The 23096-nt window shown below is 44.1% G+C and overlaps 2 protein-coding genes across 6 annotated transcripts in view; both read left to right on the top strand.

The window, feature by feature from the left end:
* dnah10 (dynein axonemal heavy chain 10) overlaps positions 1–4591 on the top strand; it is a 58478-nt gene extending 53887 nt beyond the window's left edge. The window contains exons 70-79 of the mRNA XM_029716903.1: positions 123–323; positions 582–791; positions 949–1044; positions 1179–1350; positions 1493–1624; positions 1708–1919; positions 2151–2318; positions 2559–2739; positions 3140–3285; positions 4085–4591. Of these exons, the coding sequence (XP_029572763.1) occupies positions 123–323; positions 582–791; positions 949–1044; positions 1179–1350; positions 1493–1624; positions 1708–1919; positions 2151–2318; positions 2559–2739; positions 3140–3285; positions 4085–4231 (1665 nt within the window). The 3' untranslated portion in view covers positions 4232–4591. The remainder of the gene's footprint in view (positions 1–122; positions 324–581; positions 792–948; positions 1045–1178; positions 1351–1492; positions 1625–1707; positions 1920–2150; positions 2319–2558; positions 2740–3139; positions 3286–4084) is intronic.
* Positions 4592–11184: 6593 nt separating this feature from the next.
* LOC115164442 (EMI domain-containing protein 1) overlaps positions 11185–23096 on the top strand; it is a 68397-nt gene continuing 56485 nt past the window's right edge. For 3 of the 5 annotated variants that reach the window (XM_029716905.1, XM_029716909.1, XM_029716911.1), the window contains exon 1: positions 11185–11997. In XM_029716905.1, coding sequence (XP_029572765.1) covers positions 11810–11997 — 188 coding nt within the window. In that variant the 5' untranslated portion in view covers positions 11185–11809. The remainder of the gene's footprint in view (positions 11998–23096) is intronic. The other 2 variants (XM_029716910.1, XM_029716908.1) reach the window with 2 other exon arrangements.

Genomic DNA, 23096 nt, shown 5'->3' on the forward strand with positions numbered 1-23096 from the left:
GACACATCCATAACCTGAGCGGAAACCAGATTGCACACCACATGTACTTTTGGTGCACATTCAACCACAAAGCTAATTGGAATGTTGTTAGTATGATACAGTATTGTTGTTGTGTGCTGTAGGTGGCGCTGCAGCTGCTGGAAACAGCGGTATCTCGGGGCCAGTGGCTGATGCTGCAGAACTGCCATCTGCTGGTGAAGTGGCTGAAGGACCTAGAGAAGTCCCTGGAGAGGATCACCAAGGCCCACCCTGACTTCAGACTGTGGCTCACCACTGACCCCATCAAAGACTTTCCCATCGGCATCCTACAGAAGTCTCTCAAGGTGAGGAAGAGCTCTAACTTAGTCAAACAGACCTGCTACCTACTGCAGCTAACATAGACTGTTGCCTACTGCAGCAAACTGTATACAATGTGACTTAGTTTTATGATAAAGTGTATGTCCGTCTATCTCTGATTCACTCTTCCAACACCATACAGTCTCCCCAGCCCGATTTGTTCACCTAATCACAGCAGAACTGAGCCATTGAGGTTTGAGGCGAATTGACTTTAGGACCTGATCTCTGTTTCTCTGTTCGTCCAGGTGGTGACGGAGCCTCCCAACGGGCTGAAGCTGAACATGAGGGCAACCTTCTTTAAGATCGCCCACGAGACTCTGATGGGCTGCCCCCACCCGGCCTACCGCAGCCTGGTCTACGTGCTGTCCTTCTTCCACGCTGTGGTGCAGGAGAGACGCAAGTACGGCAAGATCGGCTGGAACGTGTCCTACGACTTTAACGAGTCTGACTTCCAGGTGAGTGGGAAAATGACTGTTTCTAACAGCATCCACAGGACTTACACTATTGATTACATTTACTTCAGAGTAATTTCCTTTTGCTGATCAGTTTAAATGTCATGTCTGTAACTCTGCTCTTTGTGTGTTCTGATGTGGATGTTCCTGTGTTGACCAGGTGTGCATGGAGATCCTGGACACCTACCTGACCAAAGCCCACACTCAGGGAGACGCCAAGATCCCCTGGGGAAGTCTCAAGTACCTCATAGGAGAGGTCAGGCTCACCTCTTCATACATCACATTGACTTAACAATGATAATACAGAATCCTATTAGTATAATAGCCTAGCACTAATGGCTTCCGTGTGTGTGTGCGTGCGTGTGTGCGTGTTTACGCTCCCTCTCTCAGGTAATGTATGGAGGCAGGTGTATAGACAGCTTTGACCGCAGGATCCTGACGGTCTACATGGATGAGTACCTGGGAGACTTCATCTTTGACACCTTCCAGCCCTTTCACTTCTTCCACAACAAGGAGGTGGACTACAAGATCCCTCCTGACGGGCCCAAGGAAAATTATGTTGGTCAGTGGATGTAGTTCATCACTGGTCTGATATACAGACTTCAAATGTAGCTTTTTACATACGATTTCTGCTGCACCGCCATTGTTGTTATTAACTTGTAGTTGTCATCCATCTTCTCTGATTGACTTGCTATTTATCACAGGGGAGATTGAGACCTTGCCCCTGGCCAACACTCCAGAGGTGTTTGGTTTGCACCCCAATGCTGAGATTGGATACTACACACAGGCAGCCCGCGACATGTGGACCCACCTGATAGATCTGCAGCCACAGACTGGTAACCGAAACCTCACACACACACACACATACACACAGACTGAGCATAATCTGGCCTCCTCACCTTTCTGTCGGGGTCCTCAGGTGAGTCTGGTGGAGGCATCAGCAGGGATGAGTACATCAGCAACGTGGCCCGGGACATCCAGAACAAGCTGCCTCAGGTGTTTGACCTGGACGTGATCCGTAAGAAGTTTGGCCTGGAGATCTCCCCCACCTCCGTGGTGCTGCTGCAGGAGCTGGAGCGCTTCAACAAGCTTATTGTCAGGATTGGACGCTCTCTGGCTGAGTTGCAGAGGGTGAGAGAGGGGGAGGAGACAGGCAGGAACAGTGAGGGGTATAGAAAGAGGAAGAACTACAGGGACAGACTGTCATGGGGCCTTCCTTTGTATCTACATAAAACAGTATAATTATCTTTAGAACGTTTGCTGTTGTCTATTGCATATTTACTAAAGGAACCAGGTGAGATACCTATAGTACATATAGTTTGGTATTGGGATGTGAACTAACAAATGTGTCTGTGCCTGTAGGCTCTGGCTGGTGAGGTGGGCATGAGTAGTGAGCTGGATGAGGTGGCACGCGCCCTCTTCAACGGCATGATCCCTGCTATCTGGAGGAAGCTGGCACCTGATACCCTCAAGTCCCTGGGCAACTGGATGATCCACTTCAAGAGGCGTTACGACCAGTACAACTCCTGGGTGAACATCCTGCGCTCGAATACAGTTATTCGCTGAGACATATCGTACACATCTCCCTGAAGATTGGTTTAGTTTATAAGGATCCCCATTAGCTGTTGCTCATGCAGATATGTTATTCAAGGTCACATTTTCTTGGTATCAAAGTATCCATGATGTATAGTACATATAAATGTAAATACAGTATGTACATGTATGTAGTGGTTGTGTAGTTATGTTTTATTGGATGGTTCTTTCTTCCAGGTGGATGAAGGGGAGCCCAATGTGATGTGGTTGTCTGGGCTGCAGATCCCAGAGTCCTACCTGACTGCTCTGGTTCAGGCCACCTGCAGGAGGAACGGCTGGCCGCTGGACCGCTCCACACTCTACACACAGGTCACTCAGTACACCACTGAGGAGGAGGTCAACGAGAGGCCTGGACAGGGTGAGAGTCCTCTGACAGACAGACAGACACGGACGGACATATTAACACACACACACGGACAGACATATTAACACACACACACGGACAGACATATTAACACACACACACGGACAGACATATTAACACACACACACGGACAGACATATTAACACACACACGGACAGACGTATTAACACACACACACACGGACAGACATATTAACACACACACACACGGACAGACATATTAACACACACACACACGGACAGACATATTAACACAGACATATTAACACAGACAGACAGACAGACAGACAGACAGACAGACAGACAGACAGACAGACAGACAGACAGACAGACAGACAGACAGACAGACAGACAGTGATGCTTTGATACTGAGGGTTGTGGTTGTGTTCTCCCAGGCTGCTTTGTGTCAGGCCTGTATCTGGAGGGAGCAGACTGGGACATAGAGAGGGGTTGTCTGATCAGGAGTAAACCCAAAGTACTGGTGGTCCAGTTGCCCATCCTGAAGGTCATCCCCATAGAAGCACATCGCCTCAAACTACAGGTAGGAGCAGCACCACTCACCACCTTATCCCTTCAATCAACTGTATTTCTAAAGCCCTTTTTACATCAGCCGATGTCACAAAGTGCTATACAAAAACCCAGCCTAAAACCCCAAACAACAAGCAATGCAGATGTAGAAGCACGGTGGCTAGGAAAAACTCCCTAGAAAGGCAGGAACCTAAGAAGAAACCTAGAGAGGAACCAGGCTCTGAGGGGTGGCCAGTCCTCTTCTGGCTGTGCCAGGTGGAGATTATAACAGTGGCCAAGATGTTCAAACGTTCAAAGATGACCAGCAGTGTCAAATAATAATCATCACAGTGGTTGTAGAGGGTGCAACAGGTCAGCACCTCAGGAGTAAATGTCAGTTGGATTTTCATAGTCGATCATTCAGAGTTCGAGACAGCAGGTGCGGTCGAGAGAGAGTCAAAAACAGCACATCCGGTGAACAGGTCAGGGTTTCATTGCCGCAGGCAGAACAGTTGAAACTGGAGCAGCTGCACGACCAGGTGGACTGGGGACAGCAAGGTGTCATCAGGCCAGGTAGTCCTGAGGCATGGTCCTAGGGCTCAGGTCCTCCGGGAGGGAGAGGGAGAGAGAGAGAATTAGAAGGAGCATACTTTAATTCACACAGGACGCCAGATAAGACAGGAGAATTACACCAGATATAGCAGACTGACCCTTCAGAACATGTGCTTAGTGACTTCGCTAGTGGCCTCTCTAGCAATGCAGTTTCATTGTTTTAAAATGTCTGTTTTGCCACTTTCTAACTGTGTCCTAATGTCTGTGTGTTTGTTTCGTAGAATACTCTGAGGACTCCAGTGTACACCACGTCCATGAGGAGGAATGCTATGGGTGTGGGGCTGGTGTTTGAGGCAGATCTCTTTACCACCAAGCACATCTCCCACTGGGTGTTGCAGGGAGTCTGTCTGTGCCTCAACGCAGACTGATGATGTTTATATTTGTTTTAGATTTCTATGTAGATAATTTAAAGGCACATTTTAAAGGATACATTTATTTTAAATGTTTAGGAAACTATCAAATATCACATTTGGTGACATGCTTATTAGCATACTATTAGATCAATCGATTTCTCTGGAACATAGGGCTCCTGAGTGGCGCAGCGGTCTAAGGCACTGGATCTCAGTGCAAGAGGCGTCACCACTTCCTGGTTCGAATCCAGGCTATGTCACATCCGGCTGTTATTGGGAGTAACATAGGGCGGCGCACAATTGGCCCAGCGTCGTCCAGGTTTGCAGGGGTAGGCCGTCATTGTAAATAAGAATTACTTCTTAACTGACTTGGTTCAATAAAAATAGTTTTAAAAATCCACAGTTGTTCTTATCATGAATTAACACTAGGTGGCAGCACACCCCAGTCCTGTGTTCACTCAGAGTAGTGGAGTAGAGACCCACTGCAGAACTCCTGTCTCCAATCAGTCCTCTGAAGAGGTGCCATTGGATCTCAGAGGCTGTATCCCCAACCCCTGCTATTTTTCATCTCTGAAGACAGATCTTTTTATTAAGTCCTCTCGCTGCTTTATTCCTCGTGACATTTCTAACGCCCAGCATCTGTGCTCAGGCTGCCTCGACCGACTGACGGGGGAGATAAATCCACAGGGAAAACAAGGTCTGTTTTGTATTAGTTTTAATTAAATCGTAACATTATTTCTCCAGGTCATATTTCATCCCCTCTTTTCGTTGACTACATAGAGCTGGCGTATAGGGGAAGGGAGGCCCTCAATTCTGATATAGTCTAAAGATAGGTGTTTTAAAATGTATATCCCCACACATTAAATGTAGATCTGATCGTACAGGTCAGATGTGTACGTGCTGTCTTCATATGTTTGTAATTTAATTCATTGAAACATCTCATGTTTTTTTCATGCATAATCCAAAAGGAAACAAGTTCATTTTTAAAGAGCTTGAGATATATTTCCTGCCTACAGAGGCTAAACATGTATTATAGCTGTCACTTTGGGAAAACCAGGAGTCTGGAAAATGTGTATCTGAGTGAAACATTGACCAAAGTGCACACTCCACAAACTTATCCTAGACCTCCAATATTATTTTCCTTTTAATTTATTTGATCGAGCTCTGACTATAAGTATTGTGGTTTGTTCTCTGCCTTAGCTATTCAGAGTGAGCAAATAGACTGATATTGAGTAATCTCAGGTACTGAGGTGAGATAGCGGTCTGGGTCACAGAGGGGCTCAAGCATGACCATGACGTCGACATACAGCACATGTACAGTCAGTTCTGCCTGGAATGATCTGACTTAAGTCACCCAGCTCGAGCTCTGTATTGTATAATCCCACAGCAGTGAGCAGTGTGACCAGTCTTGACAGTGGGGCAATGGTTAGAGGGGTGAGGGGGGCAGGCCAGATAGCACCTGCTGGTTTCACTAGTATGGCTGTCATAAAGCAGACAGCACTGTGGAGAGGAGCTGGAGACACTTTTATGAGCCTACACAGGGAGGGGGGATGCAGTAAAAAGTCTGTGTTGCCACTCTATAGAATAGAAAAGTCCGAATGGTCTACTTTTTATGTATGTGCACGGCAAATTAGTCAAAGGAACTTCAGTAATACATGACCTTATAGAGACAATAGGTAAAGGAACTCTTTATATTTGATTGCAGGGTGGAGAGAAGAAAAAAATAACAAGACAAGAATGGGAAAAGATAAAATGCAAATGACCACTACCTCCCCCTTCAGAGGCCAATATCATTTTCAGCTGCGCGAGACTGGAGGGATTTACATTAACCCTAAACTCCTCCAGGTCCTTCTTGGCTCCACTCTGCGCCGGTCTGCTGCCTCATAAAATGCCAAGGATGCCCTGAAACAAAAAATGCAGACACTACAATCCCCCCCGTCAAGCTTTCTGAAGCAGTTTCCGTTTGGTGTGATTCGAAGCAGATGAACCTTAGAGAGTAGATCAAAGCTTCCACTGCACTGCGAGGAGAGTCCTGCGCCAGTCTGTCTCAATGCCCATCTGCAAGGGTGTCTGAGTCTGCGACAACCCTGTTACAGCCACAAGCAAAGCCACTACATTAGGGAAGCTTGCCCACCTACGTGTTAATGTGTGTAAGGGGGGGCAGTCATCATCAATGCTGTAATAATCTCATAAATGCAGTAGTGATATGAGTCAAACTACCACACAACATACAGTGTGCCTCAGGAGGACAGGATGCCAAGATGTCTGCCCTGTGTTGTGGTGTAACTGTGTGCTGTTATGAATCGTGCTCTTAGATGGCCTCTCTTCCTCTTCGGCATCATGATTGTGTGCAGCTGGTGAGCCCTACAGTGCTGCCCATTGAGAGACCTGAGAAGTGTAGTCACTCTGACCACAGATATAGAATACTAGGCTGCAGGCTGCAGGACCAGGTGTTTAGCTTGGAACCAGCCCACAGCTCTGTGGTTAGTGGCTGTTTGGACAAAAACCTTCCAGGTCCCACCTCCATTGGGCACGGGAGAGAGGTTACAGAGAGCCCACCACCCCTGCTCTCTGGCTCTGTCTGCCTGGACCTTGCCCAAACACCGGGGTCTGCCCACAGGCTGCTGAGTTGGGATGCAAACGGCAACCACATAGATTAAGGCTGGACAAAGACCAAGATTAGGAGGGACGGGAGGAAGAAGGATCACTGGCGTACCACATGCCCAACATATACCATATGAACGCATCATAAGCCATGCCATTTTTTTTTTATTACAGGAAATTCGCTTTCACACTGCCAAATATTCTCTCAGCCTCATGGCAAAATGTGTAGAATAGCAGGAAATAAGCTCAAGGATTCTTGAAAGTTGGGACAATCCTTGTCCGGCACAGAAACTGTATTTTTATAGTTGAAAAAATAGCTTTTGTTGCATTATTTGAGCTTAAAATGTACATTTTAAGGGAATTTTTCTAAGGGAAAATATTTTGGGGGGGGATTTTCAAAATACTTTCAATATTTATTTTCATGTCGGCTCTATGCCTGCAAATGCCCTTGTCCGGAGCAAAGGATCCGAAATTAAAACTCTCCAAAAGAGTATTTACATTTTTAAATAAAACTGGCAAAAATGTATATCAACTGAAAAACTATCGTATGTAGTTTCTTGCAATAGCCTTCTGTGACTTCAAATAATATTTCTCTCAAAACTTTGATTCCTAAAATATTTGCCCGGAGATTTGGTTTACTACGTCAGATTTGTCTAAAATCCTAAATGAATCAGGAATGAGCATGGTCAGCTACAGTGCCTTCAAAAAGTATTCATACCCTTTGACTTATTCCACATTTTGTTGTGTTACAGCATGAATTCAAAATGGATTAAAAATTATTATTTTTTACACACACAATAACCTATAATGAAGAAGTGAAAACCTGTTTTTAGAAATGTTGCTAATTTATTAAATATTTTACAAACAGTCAAAAGTTTGGACACACCAACTCATTCAAGGACATTGTCTTTATTTTGACTATTTTCTACATTGTAGAATAATAGTGAAGACATCAAAACTATGAAATAACATATGGAATCATGTAGTAACCAAAAAGTATATTTTATATTTGAGATTCTTCAAAGTAGCCACCCTTTGCCTTGATGACAACTTTGCACACTCTTGGCATTCTCTTAACCAGCTTCACCTGGAATGCTTTTCCAACAGTTTTGAAGGAGTTCCCACATATGCTGAGCACTTGTTGGCTGCCTTTCCTTCACTCTGCGGTTCAACTCATCCCAAACAATCTAATTTGGGTTGAGGTCAGGAGATTGTGGAGGCCAGGTCATCTGATGCAGCACTCCATCACTTTTTAAAATTCTTCAAGCTCTGTCAAGCTGGTTGTTGATCATTGCGAGACAGCTATTTCTTCTTCTTGCCATAGATTTCAAGCCGATTTAAGTAAAACATTTAATAAAGCCACTCAGGAACAGTCAATTTTGACTTGGTAAGTAACTCCAGTGTATATTTGGCCTTGTATTTTAGGTTATTGTCCTGCTAAAAGGTGAATTTGTCTCCCAGTGTCTGTTGGAAAGAAGACTGAACCAGGTTTTCCTCTAGGATTTTGCCTATGCTTAGCTCTATTAAGTTTATTTTAATCCACCAAGAAAACTCCCTAACCCTTGCCGATGACAAGCATACCCATAACATGATGCAGCCACCACTATGCTTGAAAATATGAAGAGTGGTACTCAGTGAAGTGTTGGATTTGCCCCAAACATAACACTTTGTATTCCGGACATAAAGTTAATTTCTTTGCCACATTTTTTGCAGTTCTACTTTAGTGCCTTATTGCAAACAGGATGCATTTGAATAGTTTTATTATGTACATGCTTCCTTCTTTTCACGCTGTCATTTAGGTTTGTATTTTTGGAGAAAATACAATGTTGTTGATCTATCCTCAGTTTTCTCCTATCACAGCCATTAAGCTCTGTAACTGTTTTAAAGTCACCACTGGCCTCATTGTGAAATCTCAGAGCGGTGTCTTTTCTCTCCGGCAACTGAGGTAAGAAGGACGTCTGTATATTTGTACTGGGTGTATTGAAACACCATCCAAAGTGTAGTTCATAACTTTACCATGCTCAAAGGGATATTCTATATATATATATATATATATATATATATATATATATATATATATATATATATATATATATATACACAGTTGAAGTTGGAAGTTTACATACACCTTAGCCGAATACATTTAACCTCCGTTTTTCACAATTCCTGATAGTTGATCCTAGTTAAAATTCTGTCTTAGGTCAGTTAGGATCACCAATTTATTTTAAGAATGTGAAATGTCAGAATAATAGTAGAGAGTGATTTATTTCAGCTTTTATTTCTTTCATCACATTCCCAGTGGGTCAGAAATGTACATACACTCAATTAGTATTTGGTAGCATTGCCTTTAAATTGTTTAACTTGGGTCAAACGTTTTGGGTAGCCTTCCACAAGCTTCCCACAATAAGTTGGGTGAATTTTGGCCTGTTCCTCCTGATAGAGCTTGTGTAACTGAGTCAGGATTGTAGGCATCCTTGCTCGCACACATTTTTTCATTTCTGCCCACAAATGTTCTATAGGATTGAGGTCAGGGCTCTGTGATGGCCACTCCAATACCTTGATTTTGTTGTCCTTAAGCCATTTTGCCACAACTTTGGAAGAATGCTTGGGGTCATTGTCCATTTGGAAGACCCATTTGCGAACAAGCTTTAACTTCCTGACTGATGTCTTGAGATGTTGCTTCAATATATCCACATAATTTTAATTCCTCATGATGCCATCTATTTTGTGAAGTGCACCAGTCCCTCCTGCAGCAAAGCACCCCCACAACATGATGCTGCCACCCCCGTGCTTCAGGGTTGGGATGGTGTTCTTCGGCTTGCAAGCCTCACCCTTTTTCCTCCAAATATAACCATGGTCATTATAGCCAAACAGTTCTATTTTTGTTTCATCAGACCAGAGAACATTTCTCCAAAAAGCACGATCTTTGTCCCCATGTGCAGTTGCAAACCGTAGTCGGGATTTTTTATGGCGGTTTTGGAGCAGTGGCTTCTACCTTGCTGAGCGGCATTTCAGGTTATGTCAATAAAGGACTTGTTTTACTGTGGATATAGATACTTTTGTACCTGTTTCCTCCAGCATCTTCACAAGGTCCTTTGCTGTTGTTCTGGGATTGGTTTGCACTTTTCACACCAAAGTACGTTCATCTCTAGGATACAGAACACGTCTCCTTCCTGAGTGGTATGACGGCTGCGTGGTCCCATGGTGTTTATACTTGCTTACTATTGTTTGTACAGATGAACGTGGTACCTTCAGGCGTTTGGAAATTGCTCCCAAAGATGAACCAGACATGTTGAGGTCTACAATTATTTTTCTGAGGTCTTGGCTGATTTCTTTGGATTTTCCCATAATGTCACGCAAAGAGGCACTGAGTTTGAAGATAGGCCTTGAAATACATCCACAGGTACACCTTGACTCAAATGATGTCAATTAGCTATCAGAAGCTTCTAAAGCCATGACATCATTTTCTGGAATTTTCCAAGCTGTTTAAAGGCACTGTCAATTTAGTGTATGTAAACTTCTGACCCACTGAAATTGTGATACAGTGAATTATAATTGAAATAATCTGTCAACAATGTTGGAAGATTTACTTGTGTCATGCACAAAGTAGATGACCTAACCGACTTGCCAAAACTATAGTTTGTCAACAAGAAATTTGTGTGGTTGAAAAACGAGTTTTTATGACTCCAACCTAAGTGTATGTGAACTTCCGACTTCAACTGTATATGGCTAATATACCACGGCTTAGGGCTGTGTCCAGGCACTCTTGTTGCTTTATGTGTAAAAACAACCCTTAGCCTTGGTATATTGGCTGTGTACCACACCCCCTCGGGCCTTATTGATTAAATATATTTCAAATTGTGTTCATATCAAGATAAATGTTTGCAATTGTCCCGTCTTTCAAGAATCCCTGAGCAACAGCAGCATTTTCTCTCAGCCTCATGGCAAAATGTGTAAAATAGCATGAGATTAGCTATAAAACTGCTCGTTTTTCTCTCTTCCCCATGGCAACCTTGCTTGGACCTTGCGGGGCGCTAAGCGAAACTGCGTTATGCCACTGAGAACGATACGGAGCATGTCTCTACAGCATGATAATATAAACCATATGACACAATGCAAAAGTGTGTCTGGCATCTAGGTGTTATGTCCTTAGAATAAAGCATGGGCATTTATAGACACTCACTAACAGAGATTAAAGACTAATTCAGCAGCAGCAGCATCATCACCATAATATTGAGCTATGTATACATGTTTATTGTCATCAGAATGCATCGGACTAACTTCTTTATTTCACAATCATTTATTCTGTTCACGAGTCCCACGTGTAGCCTACCGCTGTAGAATTTCGAAACTATAATGATTTGGGATTAGGAATATGAAATAAATCACTCCGGGTAAATTCAGTGTTGATAATGACGATAGACGCTTAAAGGGAATCTGTTTTTAAGCGTGCCTTGTTTGCGGTGAAATGTTGAAATAGAGAATGGGCAGGGTAAAAGACTGCGGGCTGTGCTTTTAAAAGACTGAAGGAGACTAATTTATTTCCATTGTGAGAAGCTCGACTTGAGATAGGCTACAGTACGCACAGACGGAGGGAGGGAGTGCTGATAGTGAAAAGAAAAGAGACCGGCCAGTCACATTAGCCTACCTATTTCGTCTAGTTGCTTCGGAACACTGCCTATTGATTAGGGCATGTGGGGAACTTTCTGCAAAGTCGGTGAATGTTTGAATATTTTTGTTTTCGGCCTGTCATTTTTACCTTTCTTTTCGTGATATTTAAAATGCAGCCACGTTTTTTTTTGCTATTATAACGGTAAAGGTGTAGTTGATATTTGTATTTTATGTATTTGGTTGATGAAGGGATGCGCTCTCTCTCCGTGAAGCGAAAACCTGGACTTTTAGGTATATTTTTTTCTCGAACTGGAAAGAAATCCACTCACTAGCTCACTTTTTTAGGAACTCTTCAGCCTGTGCTTTTTTGACGCCGCGGAAATGGGAGCGTGTCAACCGGACTGCGTGTCCGCGCTTTCCCGGAAAAGTTTCAGTTGGATTGTGCTGCTGCTGTGGCTGATCTCTGCAGCTCACGGAACCTGGAGGACGGGTCTTTACAAATATTCAACTGGGACACAGCTCAACAGAGAGTCTTCCGCAGCGTCTCAAACGTCTATTTATCAAAAAAGGTATGGATTAATGCCTTATCGTTTATTGTTGTGCATCTTCTAATTTTGTTTATTAGAGCCTATAACCTTTCATGGAAATGATGATTACTAGGCTAGTACAGTAGGCTAGATCTTCATAAGGCCCAATAAAACAAACCTGTCAAAGACTCACTCAAAGGTTCTGTCTTTGAAGCATCCTTTCAGACAAAGCTACCTGCTTTCAGATCCATACCATTCATAATACAAATTCACAATTTGGAACATTCATAGATTAGGCAACATAATGTCACAAATTAAATAGTCTATTTTCAATTCATTTTAGTTCAGTCTTTATTTATTTTTTAGATATACTTATAACTAACCTCCTATTGTTATCAATACCTATCCATCTTTTGAGGACCTCAAAGACCCCTTTTTTCTGCCTATTTAAGCAACCAACAATGACTCTTCCCAACCCTATCCTATCCATCTAGCAGGTCTCATTGTCTACTTGACACTGGGTTTCCTTTTTCCTGTCCAGGCAGCACATTGCGCACTGTGTGCAGTGCTCTCCCATCCTCATTGGCCTGCCCACTGTCGCTCTGTGTGGCCTATTGGCTCCTGTCCTGTGAGAGCAATGCTGTCTCTAAACTGTGCTCTGGTCTGGCCGGCAGCAGTTCTCTTCCTTTCCAACATCTGCTGCCTCTCAGCTGTCAGGGAGCTTCTCATCTGACCAGACTCAGTCCTCAGTCCTCTGAGGATCTTCCACTAAGCCCCACACACATCCATAAAGACAGGTACAAACCACCAACTCAACCCTCTCATCTGCCTCTATAAATCCCCCTTGTATGGGTCTCTCAGCAAACAGAGGGGAGCTCTTGAACTGGAATGGGTAGTGAATGGAAAACGCTGGTCTGTTTTATGTTGTAATAAAGTGGATCGGCTGAATAACAAGTGAAAAAGCTACTCTTTATCGTTCGTTGCACAAATATACTACTATATTGTGTGAAATTGTCAGGTCTGTGTTTAGCAATCTCTCTTTCTGTTGGATTGTTTTGATGTTCTCCCTCTGTGTGTTCCTCCCGTGTGATCCTCAGAGGTGAGGGTTCCGTATAACAGCAGGGTTGTTGATGAGGGTGGTTCTGTGAGCAAAGCCCTCAGACTAAACACAGAGTGGAAAACACCAGCCCCCTCGCTTCCCTTTTGGACAAAGCTAGTGTTTTTCACAGAGGCCAGCCAGCCAAGGTGGATGTGATCAAGTTCCCCATCACACTAATATTTACTCTCTCAGGTTCTGAGCGATGGGGGGTTGATGGGGGAGAGGAGAGGAGGGTGGGTGGGTGGGTGGAGGATCCTGCTGATGAGTGTAGTGTCCCTGGGAAGTGTCCAGGTGGTGCAGAGAGGTCCTGGCCTTGGTCCGCTGTGTTTACTCCTCCACCCTGAGTCTCTCTCTGTCACTCATGTGCTGTGGTTGGTGGACATGTTTACTAAACACATGCAGCTGCAGTTCTACTTCATCTGGGCTGCTGTCTGTCTAGGCTGCGTCATGTAGACAGGCATGTTTATGGTGTGTGTCAACAAGACCATTTGGGGGCATTTCCATTAGTTCCGTGTAGGACAGAGGGCTGTCCTCTCCTCTCACATGGCCGTAGTAGGAGCACTGTAACATTCCTTTGTCCACATACAAAGCATTGAACAAAGTCTTGATGACAGAGGTACTGAGAGAGATAAAAGTTGATTTTAACAATGGTAGGGGTGGTCAAGAGATAATGACTATTGGTCAAGAGATAACAATGACTGAAAAAAGTCTCTAGTCATACATACCTAGTGCTAGATTCAGACCAGCATCCCGGGCAACCTATAAATGTTATTTATTTAACCTTTTATTTGACCAGGGTAATCTCGATGAGATAAAAATCTATTTTTCAAGAGAGACTTTGACTAAGACAGCAGCATCAACACATCAGTATCAGGGATCCTGAGTGGCGCAGTGGTCTAAGGCACTGCATCCCAGTGCTAGAGTTGTCACTACAGGCCCTGGTTTGATCCTGGCTGGATCACTACTGACCGGGATCGGGAGTCCCATAGGGCGGCGCACAATTGGCCCAGCATCGTCTGGGTTTGGCCGGGGTAACCCGTCATTGTAAAATAAGATTTTGTTCTTAACTGACTTGCATAAATAAAATAAAAGTGAAATAAAAGACAAACAGGCACATGACATCAACCAGATGAAAATGCCTTCAATACAATAAGCAGCACGTGCGTGACACAAGCCAGAGCTTGTAATAAATCACAGGGCCATTACAGTATCAAAAAAATACTTTGAGTAAACCATTTTTACAATAGAGCCAATGCAGCAGGGTCTTTCACCCTTGGCCTAAATGAGGGCTATTGAAGCCAAGCATAGTTAAGGGATAAGACAGCGGCTGGGTCATTCCACTAATTCAGTGCTTCTTGAGAAGTTTAACTTCATCCTAAAAAACTTTTGATTTCATTTTCCCATCGAGGTTAAATAAAAAAAAATGACTATATTAAGTGCCAAATAAACTAACAGGGTTGACTGTAACAAGGTTGACAATTGTATCTTAAATCAGCCACAAATCTCCTTGTGACGGGGGAATGGAAACTTGCTGTGTGCAACAGGGGGTGGCAATTGAATGCAAGCTTCACAAGTTTGCATTTGTTAAAACATTTCCAGCCAGTCTATCTCTAGGTAACAAGGTTGACGTGTTATGCTTGACCAGCTCAGTTTTCCACCACAAAACACCAGCAAACAGCCAAAAAGAGTAGGACCAGTTCACCTCCCACTGGGCACAAACGCCTATTTAACGTCTATTCCACTTTGGTTCAACATCATTTCATTGAAATGATGTGTAAACAACATTGGTTCAACCAGTGTGTGCCCAGTGGGCTGCTTTTCCACTATGATTTGACAATTAGATCTTCAAGGTTTCTTTTTTACACTCTTTTTTTTAAGGAACAGTTTCACCATATTAAAATGAGTGAATCACTAAACACCTTAAATGAATAATAATATTCAGAAATTACTTTGTCAAAGCAACAAAATAACTAGGGCTTTACAATGATGGTGAAAATGTTGACAAATGTTGGGGCTAAGTGGGTTCAAATGTTTCTAGAAGTCATTGAGGGTGCACGGGAAAAAGTATTTATTAATATAAAAAATCTAAATGATAAAGTGCACTTTATTTAATTCATTTAAAATAACAGTTTTTTTCCAATTCAATATTGGTGCACAATTTCTACTTTAAATATCAAAGGGACGCAATAGGTACTCATTTTGTGGAACAACCCAGCTATTTCCTGTGCTGCCAGCCTGAGGAGGGGGAGTCATGGTCTGACTGCCAGACAGACTGCTCACTGTGGGACCTCTAGAGCCTGACCCATCACCACCACATTCTCCTGCACTACCCCCAACAGAGGAGCTGACAGTTACACACACACACACACACACACACACACACACACACACACACACACGCACACACAGCTTGGTCATCCATATCAACGAGTGTCACACACTCCCACCTACACATTCACTCAAACATCACAGGTGTCAGAGGAAAGCCCCAAAAATTGTCAAAGACTCACACAAGTCATAGACAGTTTTCTCTGCTCCCATACTGCAAGCGGTACCGGAGCGCCAAGTCTAGGACCAAAAGGCTCCTTAACAGCTTCTACCCCCAAGCCATAAGACTACTAAACAATTAATCAAATGGCCACCGGATTATTTACATTGACACCCCTCCCCCTTCCATCCATTTGTTTTTTACACTGCTGCTACTCGCTGTTCATTGTTTATACTTCACCCCTACCTACATGTACAAATTACCTCAACTAACATGTACCCCATTACATTGACTCGGTACCGGTACCCCCTGTATATAGCCTCGTTATTGTTATTTTATTGTGTTACTTTTTATTATTTTTTTTACTTACATTTATTTGGTAAATATTTTCTTAACTCTTTCTTGAATTGCACTGTTGGTTAAGGGCTTGTAAGTAAGCATTTCACGGTAAGGTCTACGACACGGTAAGGTCTACGACATGTCTACACATGTCGTATTCGGCGCAGGTGACAAATAAAGTTGGATTTGATTTGATGAACTCCAACCTGTTGTCCTGGTCACCGCTGGATGAGATGCGGGTCCATTCAGGCTCACTGTGACTGCTGCTGTGTGAAAACCACTTGTCCTCCACGACCCCTTCAAGGCCTCACTCTGGTGCTTTGATGATGTGTAGGTGTTTTCATTAGGAGATCACTGACCCAGAGCGGGAACGTTCATCAGGTATGGAGAGCCCTTTTGCCCGGCTCTGCGTAGAGGGCTTTGGCCCCATCCTCTCATTCACTATGGACTGATTGGCCCCTGACATGTCCTTTGATCCTGACTAAAATTGCAGCACAATGGGCCACCCCTAATGTCCCCCATTAACCTCTCATTCAACACCTCTTCTACACCGCTGCAGAATTTCAACCCACAGAGCAGTGACGACCACCAACACACTATACTACTGGTACTTATATGCTCTTTCATGTTCTTTTTTTGGCTTTATTTATCTTTTTATTTGTTCTCTCTATTGTTGTTGTAAACAAAAGACACTCTTTATCTAACTCTGTGTCCTTTATTAAAAGCAGTCTTTTAACTTTCCCTCTGTCTTTGTGCAGAATGTCTTTCATGGTCTATACCAGTTAGAAGCTCACTCTCGTTCTCTGCAGATCCAGATTTTAACTCCTGGAATGTTTGATCTGTCTCTCTTCAATAATGTCACTGAATATCTCTCTCTTTTGTTGCACCCTCTTCCCTGTGCCCTGGGACCCACAGTGCATCCTAATTGGTCTATCCTCTACACCTTGTCTGTTCCACTGAGGGCTTCCTTGTGTGACCTCTGCCGTCTCCTCTCCTCCTACTCCTCATCGCTTCTCGTCTGGCCGTCTGCCACATCTGTCTTTTGTCATTTGTTCTCAACAAGAGCTTTTCCCACAGCCAGAAATCTAGAGGAATTCCTTGAGATTTTTATCATGCTAAATGTCATTTTTTTAATGTTCTACCCTACTCCCACAGCATTGGGCTGGAGAAAGAGGGGGGCTGGGATTTTTCAACTATGTCCCAGATGAAGAGAGTTATTGAGGGGGAGAGGGACTGAAACAGGAAGCTCAGTGGGGAATGCACCTGGACGTTATTCACCCTAACCTGGCCTTCCTCTGTCCTCTGTGAGCCTGCCTGTCTGCCCTCCTCTACTCTCTCTGTGTCTCAGAGGGCCTGGCTCTGGGGTTATTCCTCTCTCTTTCTCTGTTTCTTCTCTCTCGCTCTATCTCTCTCTGGTGTTGTTCGTCTCTTTCCAATGACTAGTGCTCTTACCTAACTGCATATAGATCTGCATGGTCTTGGAGGAGCCTTCTTGTGTGAACAACAGTCCTCGGGCACACTGCAGTGAGAAGACAGCAGCAGAGTAGAAGCTTATCATCATGACAATTTCATGAGCTCTCTGTCAGTTTTACTAATGAATTGTTGGGCCAAAGCTGTGATCTTTCTCTCCCTTAAGCATTTAGATTTCCTTTTCCCTCTAAACATTGGCTGTGATCAGTTTCAGGGCTCGTTGTGCCTTGTGATTTACTTGGTTTTGGTCCAGCATCGGGAGTGAAGGAAGGAAGGAGGGAGGGAGTCTGAGGTGTTTGCAGAGAGACTTGATACTCACAGTGGGCCTGCCTGCCTGGTGCCAGTGCCAGTTAAACACAGCCGTGCTGTTGGGTTTCACACCTTGTAACCAGGGGACATCTCAACCCTGGGGAAGTTTTACACTTTGCAGTTGAGACTGGAACTATTAGGTAGAACCAACACCTGTGTCCCTAATGTGAGATGCAGTCCCCCAACTCCCCACTACTCCCCACTAGTTCAGCTGTAATATGTTTCACTTTGATAGCACAAGCTACAGTATACTGAGTCTCAATAAAAACTACTTCAGCTGGAATCTGTTTTTCACTGTGGTACTTTTGCAATGGATAACACAAGCTATAGTGAATCTCTATAGAAACAAAGTTGTCTCCTATCAAATAAAGTCATTCTTTGTGGGAGCCTTACTGCAGACTGCTGTGATTCCAGCTGAGTAGTAGAAATGACATGGGGGCCATGTTGTAGCAGGGGATAATGGTCTTAGGCGGCGTTACCTCTGCTTAGCAGACTCTTGGTGAGCCCGTGGGCCCATGGTGGATCAAAGCTGGGAACAATCACAGTGTCTGATCCCCTTTTTAGTGGGGAGGATGTGGGCAATTTCTCTCACACACAGGCAGGCTCATCTTGGGCATTACCAAAAAAGCAGTAACGGAATGACTGCAACCGAATGGCTACAATGGGAAATCATAGTAGTCACAAACCACAGTTGGATCACCTGCTACTGTCCTCCCTTCCACTGGCATACTGTTATGATCAGCTCATAACTGTTTTATTTATCTTTCTGTGTCTGATGGTCAAACCAACAATGTTAAAACAGTCTTAGTCTGGACAACCCTTCCCTCTCTCTCTCTCTCCCTCCCTCTCCCTTTGCCCCTTCTCTCTCTCTCTCCCTCTCTGTCTCTGTTTCTGTCTCTCCCTCTCTCTCTCACAGCTCTTACTGACAGCTACCCATGAGCCCCCTCTCTTTCCATTAATATTTACATTTTACATTTAAGTCATTTAGCAGACGCTCTTATCCAGAGCGACTTACAGTAGTGAATGCATACATTTCATACATTTTTTTCCGTACTGGTCCCTCGTGGGAATTAACTTTCACCAGCATCCTCACCCACTGAGCACCAACCGACACCGGACGTCCATGGATGTTGAGAAGTAGAACAGTGTAATGCAGAATAGTACAGTAAAAAAAGTAGAGTATTATAGTAGAGTACAGTATAAATCTACTGTACTGTATTGCACTGCACTGTACTGAACTCTACCCTACTCTGCTGTGCTGTATTGTACTGCAATGTACTCTACTGTGCTGCACTGTGATGTCCAAATTTGTGAAACATGAGGAGAATGACATTCATATCCATAATTATGTATTTCTGTGTAGTACAGATCAGGGACCAATGACCAAAATATATTTTTTCAAGGTCAAGGTGCTATCTAGAACCTTTTAAGGGTTCTTCGGCTGTCCCCATGGGATAACCCTTTGAAAAAACCTTTTTGCTTCCAGGTAGAACCCTTTTGGGTTCCATGTAGAATCCTTTCTACAGAGGGTTCTACATGGAACCCAAAAGGGTTATACTTGGAACCAAAAAGTATTCTACATGGAACCAAAATGGCTTCCCCTATGGGGATAGCCGAAGAACCCTTTTTTCTAAGTGTGTGCCATGTCATAGCTGACACCCGATTCCTTCTGTAGACATCTTTGAATCTTAATTCTGAGAAGACAGTTAACAGAGTTTTTGGAAAACGTGGTCGCATAAAAACCGAAGGGAGATTTTACCATAATTCCGTTAACACATTTTGCATCTGCACATTTCTTCCACTAAATTATTCGTTTTGTACATTTTTCAGTGGAAATTGTTAAAAGTAGTCCTTGTGCATAGAGTTGTATGGTTTGTTAAACGTTGAAATCAATGGTTTCTGTTTGGCAGATATTTTAAAGAAAAAAAAACTGAGTCAAAGCATAATTTCGTTAATGTGGAATTTCTCTCTTCTATTATCCACTGGATGAATTCATCTGGCTAATTCCCAGTTCAGTTGTGATCTAATCCGTGCATGGTAATACTCCTCAAACAAGGTTAGTGGTTTAAACTGTGTAACCTGCTTTTCTTTTGATCCAGGTCCAATGCTCAGGGTAGTTGACAGATCATTGTGGGGCGCAGCAGCAGTAGCAGGAATCCCCATTTCAGGTGATTGTTCAGGTGATTGTGGTAAGGGTAGGCAACAACACATCTGCCACGCTGATCCTCAACACTGGGGCCCCTCAGGGGTGTGTGCTTAGTCCCCTCCTGTACTCCCTGTTCACCCACGACTGCGTGACCAAACACGTCTCCAACACCATCATTAAGTTTGCTGACGACACAACAGTGGTAGGCCTGATCACTGACAACGATGAAACAGCCTATAGGGAGGAGGTCAGAGACCTGGCAGTGTGGTGCCAGGACAACAACCTCTCCCTCAATGTGAGCAAGACAAAGGAGCTGATCGTGGACTATAGGAAAAGGCGGGCCGAACAGGCCCCCATTAACATCGACAGGGCTGTAGTGGAGCAGGTTGAGAGCTTCAAGTTCCTTGGTGTCCACATCACCAATGAACTATCATGGTCCAAACATACCAAGACAGTTGTGAAGCGGGCACAACAACAACTTTTCCCCCTCAGGACACTGAAAAGATTTGGCATGGGTCCCCAAATCCTCAAAAAGTTATACAGCTGCACCATCGAGAGCATCCTGACCATAAGACACTACAGAGGGTAGTGCGTACGGCCCAGTACATCACTGGGGCCAAGCTTCCTGCCATCCAGGACCTATATACTAGGCGGTGTCAGCCCCCCAAAAAAGCCCCAAAAATGGTCAAAGACTCCAGTCACCAAGTCATAGACTGTTTTCTCTTCTACCGCATGGCAAGTGGCACTGGAGTGCCAAGTCTAGGACCAAAAGACTCCTTAACAGCTTCTACCCCCAAGCCGTAAGACTGCTGAACAATTAATCACACGGTCACCGGACTATTTACATTTACGGACTATTTTTTAACTCTTTCTTGAACTGCACTGTTGGTTAAGGGCTTGTAAGTAAGCATTTCACAGTAAGGTCTACACATGTTTTATTCAGCGCATGTGACAAATAAAGTTTGATTTGATTTGTTGTGTGATAGAATAGCTAAGGCCTAGGAACAATAAAAGAACATCGAGAGATATCAAGGGATAAACCACCTCCCCTGACTAGTTCTGAACTGTTGGAAGGACGGTTAGAGGTCTGGCCTCCCCTGAAGCGCAGGGACTACAGATGAAAATTAGCTATTGAGCTAAATCTGGTGCAATGGCATGTTGTACATGGTCCCTGACAAATAAACATAATCATTTGAAAAAGCATGGTAGCTCTCTCTCTCTCTTTATCTCTTTCTCTCTTCATCTTCTCTCTCTCTCTTCATCTTCTCTCTCTCTTCATCTTCTCTCTCTCTCTCTTCTCTCTCTTTCTCGCTATCTCTCTTCTCTCTCTCTTTCTCTCTTCATCTTCTCTCTCTTCTCTTCTCTTCTCTGTTTCTGAGGCTTCAGAAGGGTATCTGTTGGTTCTGGAGGCCATGGAGGGGGAAGGAAACAGGAACCCATCCCAACAACCCCTTTACCCTTTATGGAGGCTCATTCAGTGTTAAAGAGGGAAAGGTTCTCTAGATTATATGGCCCTAGTAGGAGCTTGTGTGCACTGTGCAGGCACTACAACATGTAGGAGTCGTTACTGTGGGCTGCTTTATGGCTTCTGAGCACGGTACACACACACACACACACACACACACTCTTTCTCACACACACACTACATGACCAAAAGTATGTGGACACCTGCTCGTCAAACGTCTCATTCCAAATGTATGGGCATTAAAATGGAGTTGGTTCCCCCTTTGCTGCAATTGCAGCCTCCACTCTTCTGGGAAGGCTTCCCACTAGATGTTGGAACATTGCTGCAGGGACTTGCTTCCATTCAGTCACAATAGCATTATTGAGGTCAATTCATCCCGAAGGTGTTCTATGGGGTTGAGGTCAGGGCTTTGTGCAGGCCAGTCAAGTTCTTCCACACCGATCTCGACAAACCATTTCTGTATGGACCTCGCTTTGTGCACGGCACATTGTCATGCTAAAACAAGAAAGGGCATTCCCCAAAATGTTGCCACAAAGTTGGAAGCACAGAATCGTCTAGAATGTCATTGTGTGCTGTAGCGTTAAGATTTCTTTCACTGGAACTAAGGGGCATAGCCCGAACCATGAAAAACAGCCCCAGACCATTATTCCTCCTCCACAAAACTTAAAACTTAGCACTATGCATGCGGGCAGGTAGCATTCTCCTGGCATCCGTCAAACCCAAATAGTCCATCGGACTGCCAGATGGTGAAGCGCGATTAAACACTCCAGAGAATGTGTTTCTACTGCGCCAGAGTCCAGTGGCGACGAGCTTTACACCACTCCAGCTGACGCTTGGCATTGCGCATGTGTCACGCCCTGACCTGAGAGAGCCTTCCTATGTCTCTATTTAGGTTTGGTCAGGGTGTGATTTGGGTGGGCATTCTATGCCCTTTTTTCTATGTTTTTGTATTTCTTTGTTTTGGCCTGGTATGGCTCTCAATCAGGGACAGCTGTACATCGTTGTCGCTGATTGGGAGCCATACTTAGGCAGCCTGTTTTCCTTTGGGGTTTGTGGGTAGTTGTTTTCTGTCTTGTGTGTTCACCTGGCAGAACTGTTGACTTTCGTTTTCTTGTGTTATTTAAAGTGATTCATTAAAGTTAATATGAGCACTTACCACGCTGCATCTTGGTCCCCTCTGTCAGACGATTGTTACAGCATGGTGATCTTAGGGTTGTGTGCAGCTACTTGGCCATGGAAACCCATTTCATGAAGCTCCTGCCTCCCTGAAGAAGGCACAGTAATGCCAAAAGTTGGTGTTTTACCCAATAAATTGCTGGGAGTTGATACATATGGAGTGTGTTTTTATAGCTTACAGTTTATTTGCTGTTAGTCAGCACCTCTACACTAAATACTTTTCTCTGGGTGTGTACCAGCTCATGCTTTTAATGAAGCTCCCGACAAACAGTTATTGTACTGACGTTGCTTCCAGAGGCAGTTTGGAACTTGGTAGTGAGTGTTGCAACCGAGGACATACGATTTTAATGAGCTACGCGCTTCAGCGCTTGGCTGTCCCGTGTGGCCTACCACTTCTCAGCTGAGCTGTTGTTGCTCCTAGACCTTTACAACAACGGCCCCTACAGTTGACCGGGGCAGCTCTAGCAGGTCAGACATTTGACGAACTGACTTGTTGGAAAGGTGGCATCCTATGACAGTGCCACGTTAAAAGTCACTGAGCTCTTCAGTAAGGCCATTCTACTGCCAATGTTTGTATATAGAGATTGCATGGCTGTGTGCTCGATTCTATATACCTGTCAGCAATGGGTGTGTCTGAAATAGCCGTATC

The sequence above is a fragment of the Salmo trutta genome, chromosome 27 (assembly GCF_901001165.1).
Source record: "Salmo trutta chromosome 27, fSalTru1.1, whole genome shotgun sequence".
Taxonomy (NCBI): Eukaryota; Metazoa; Chordata; class Actinopteri; order Salmoniformes; family Salmonidae; genus Salmo; species Salmo trutta.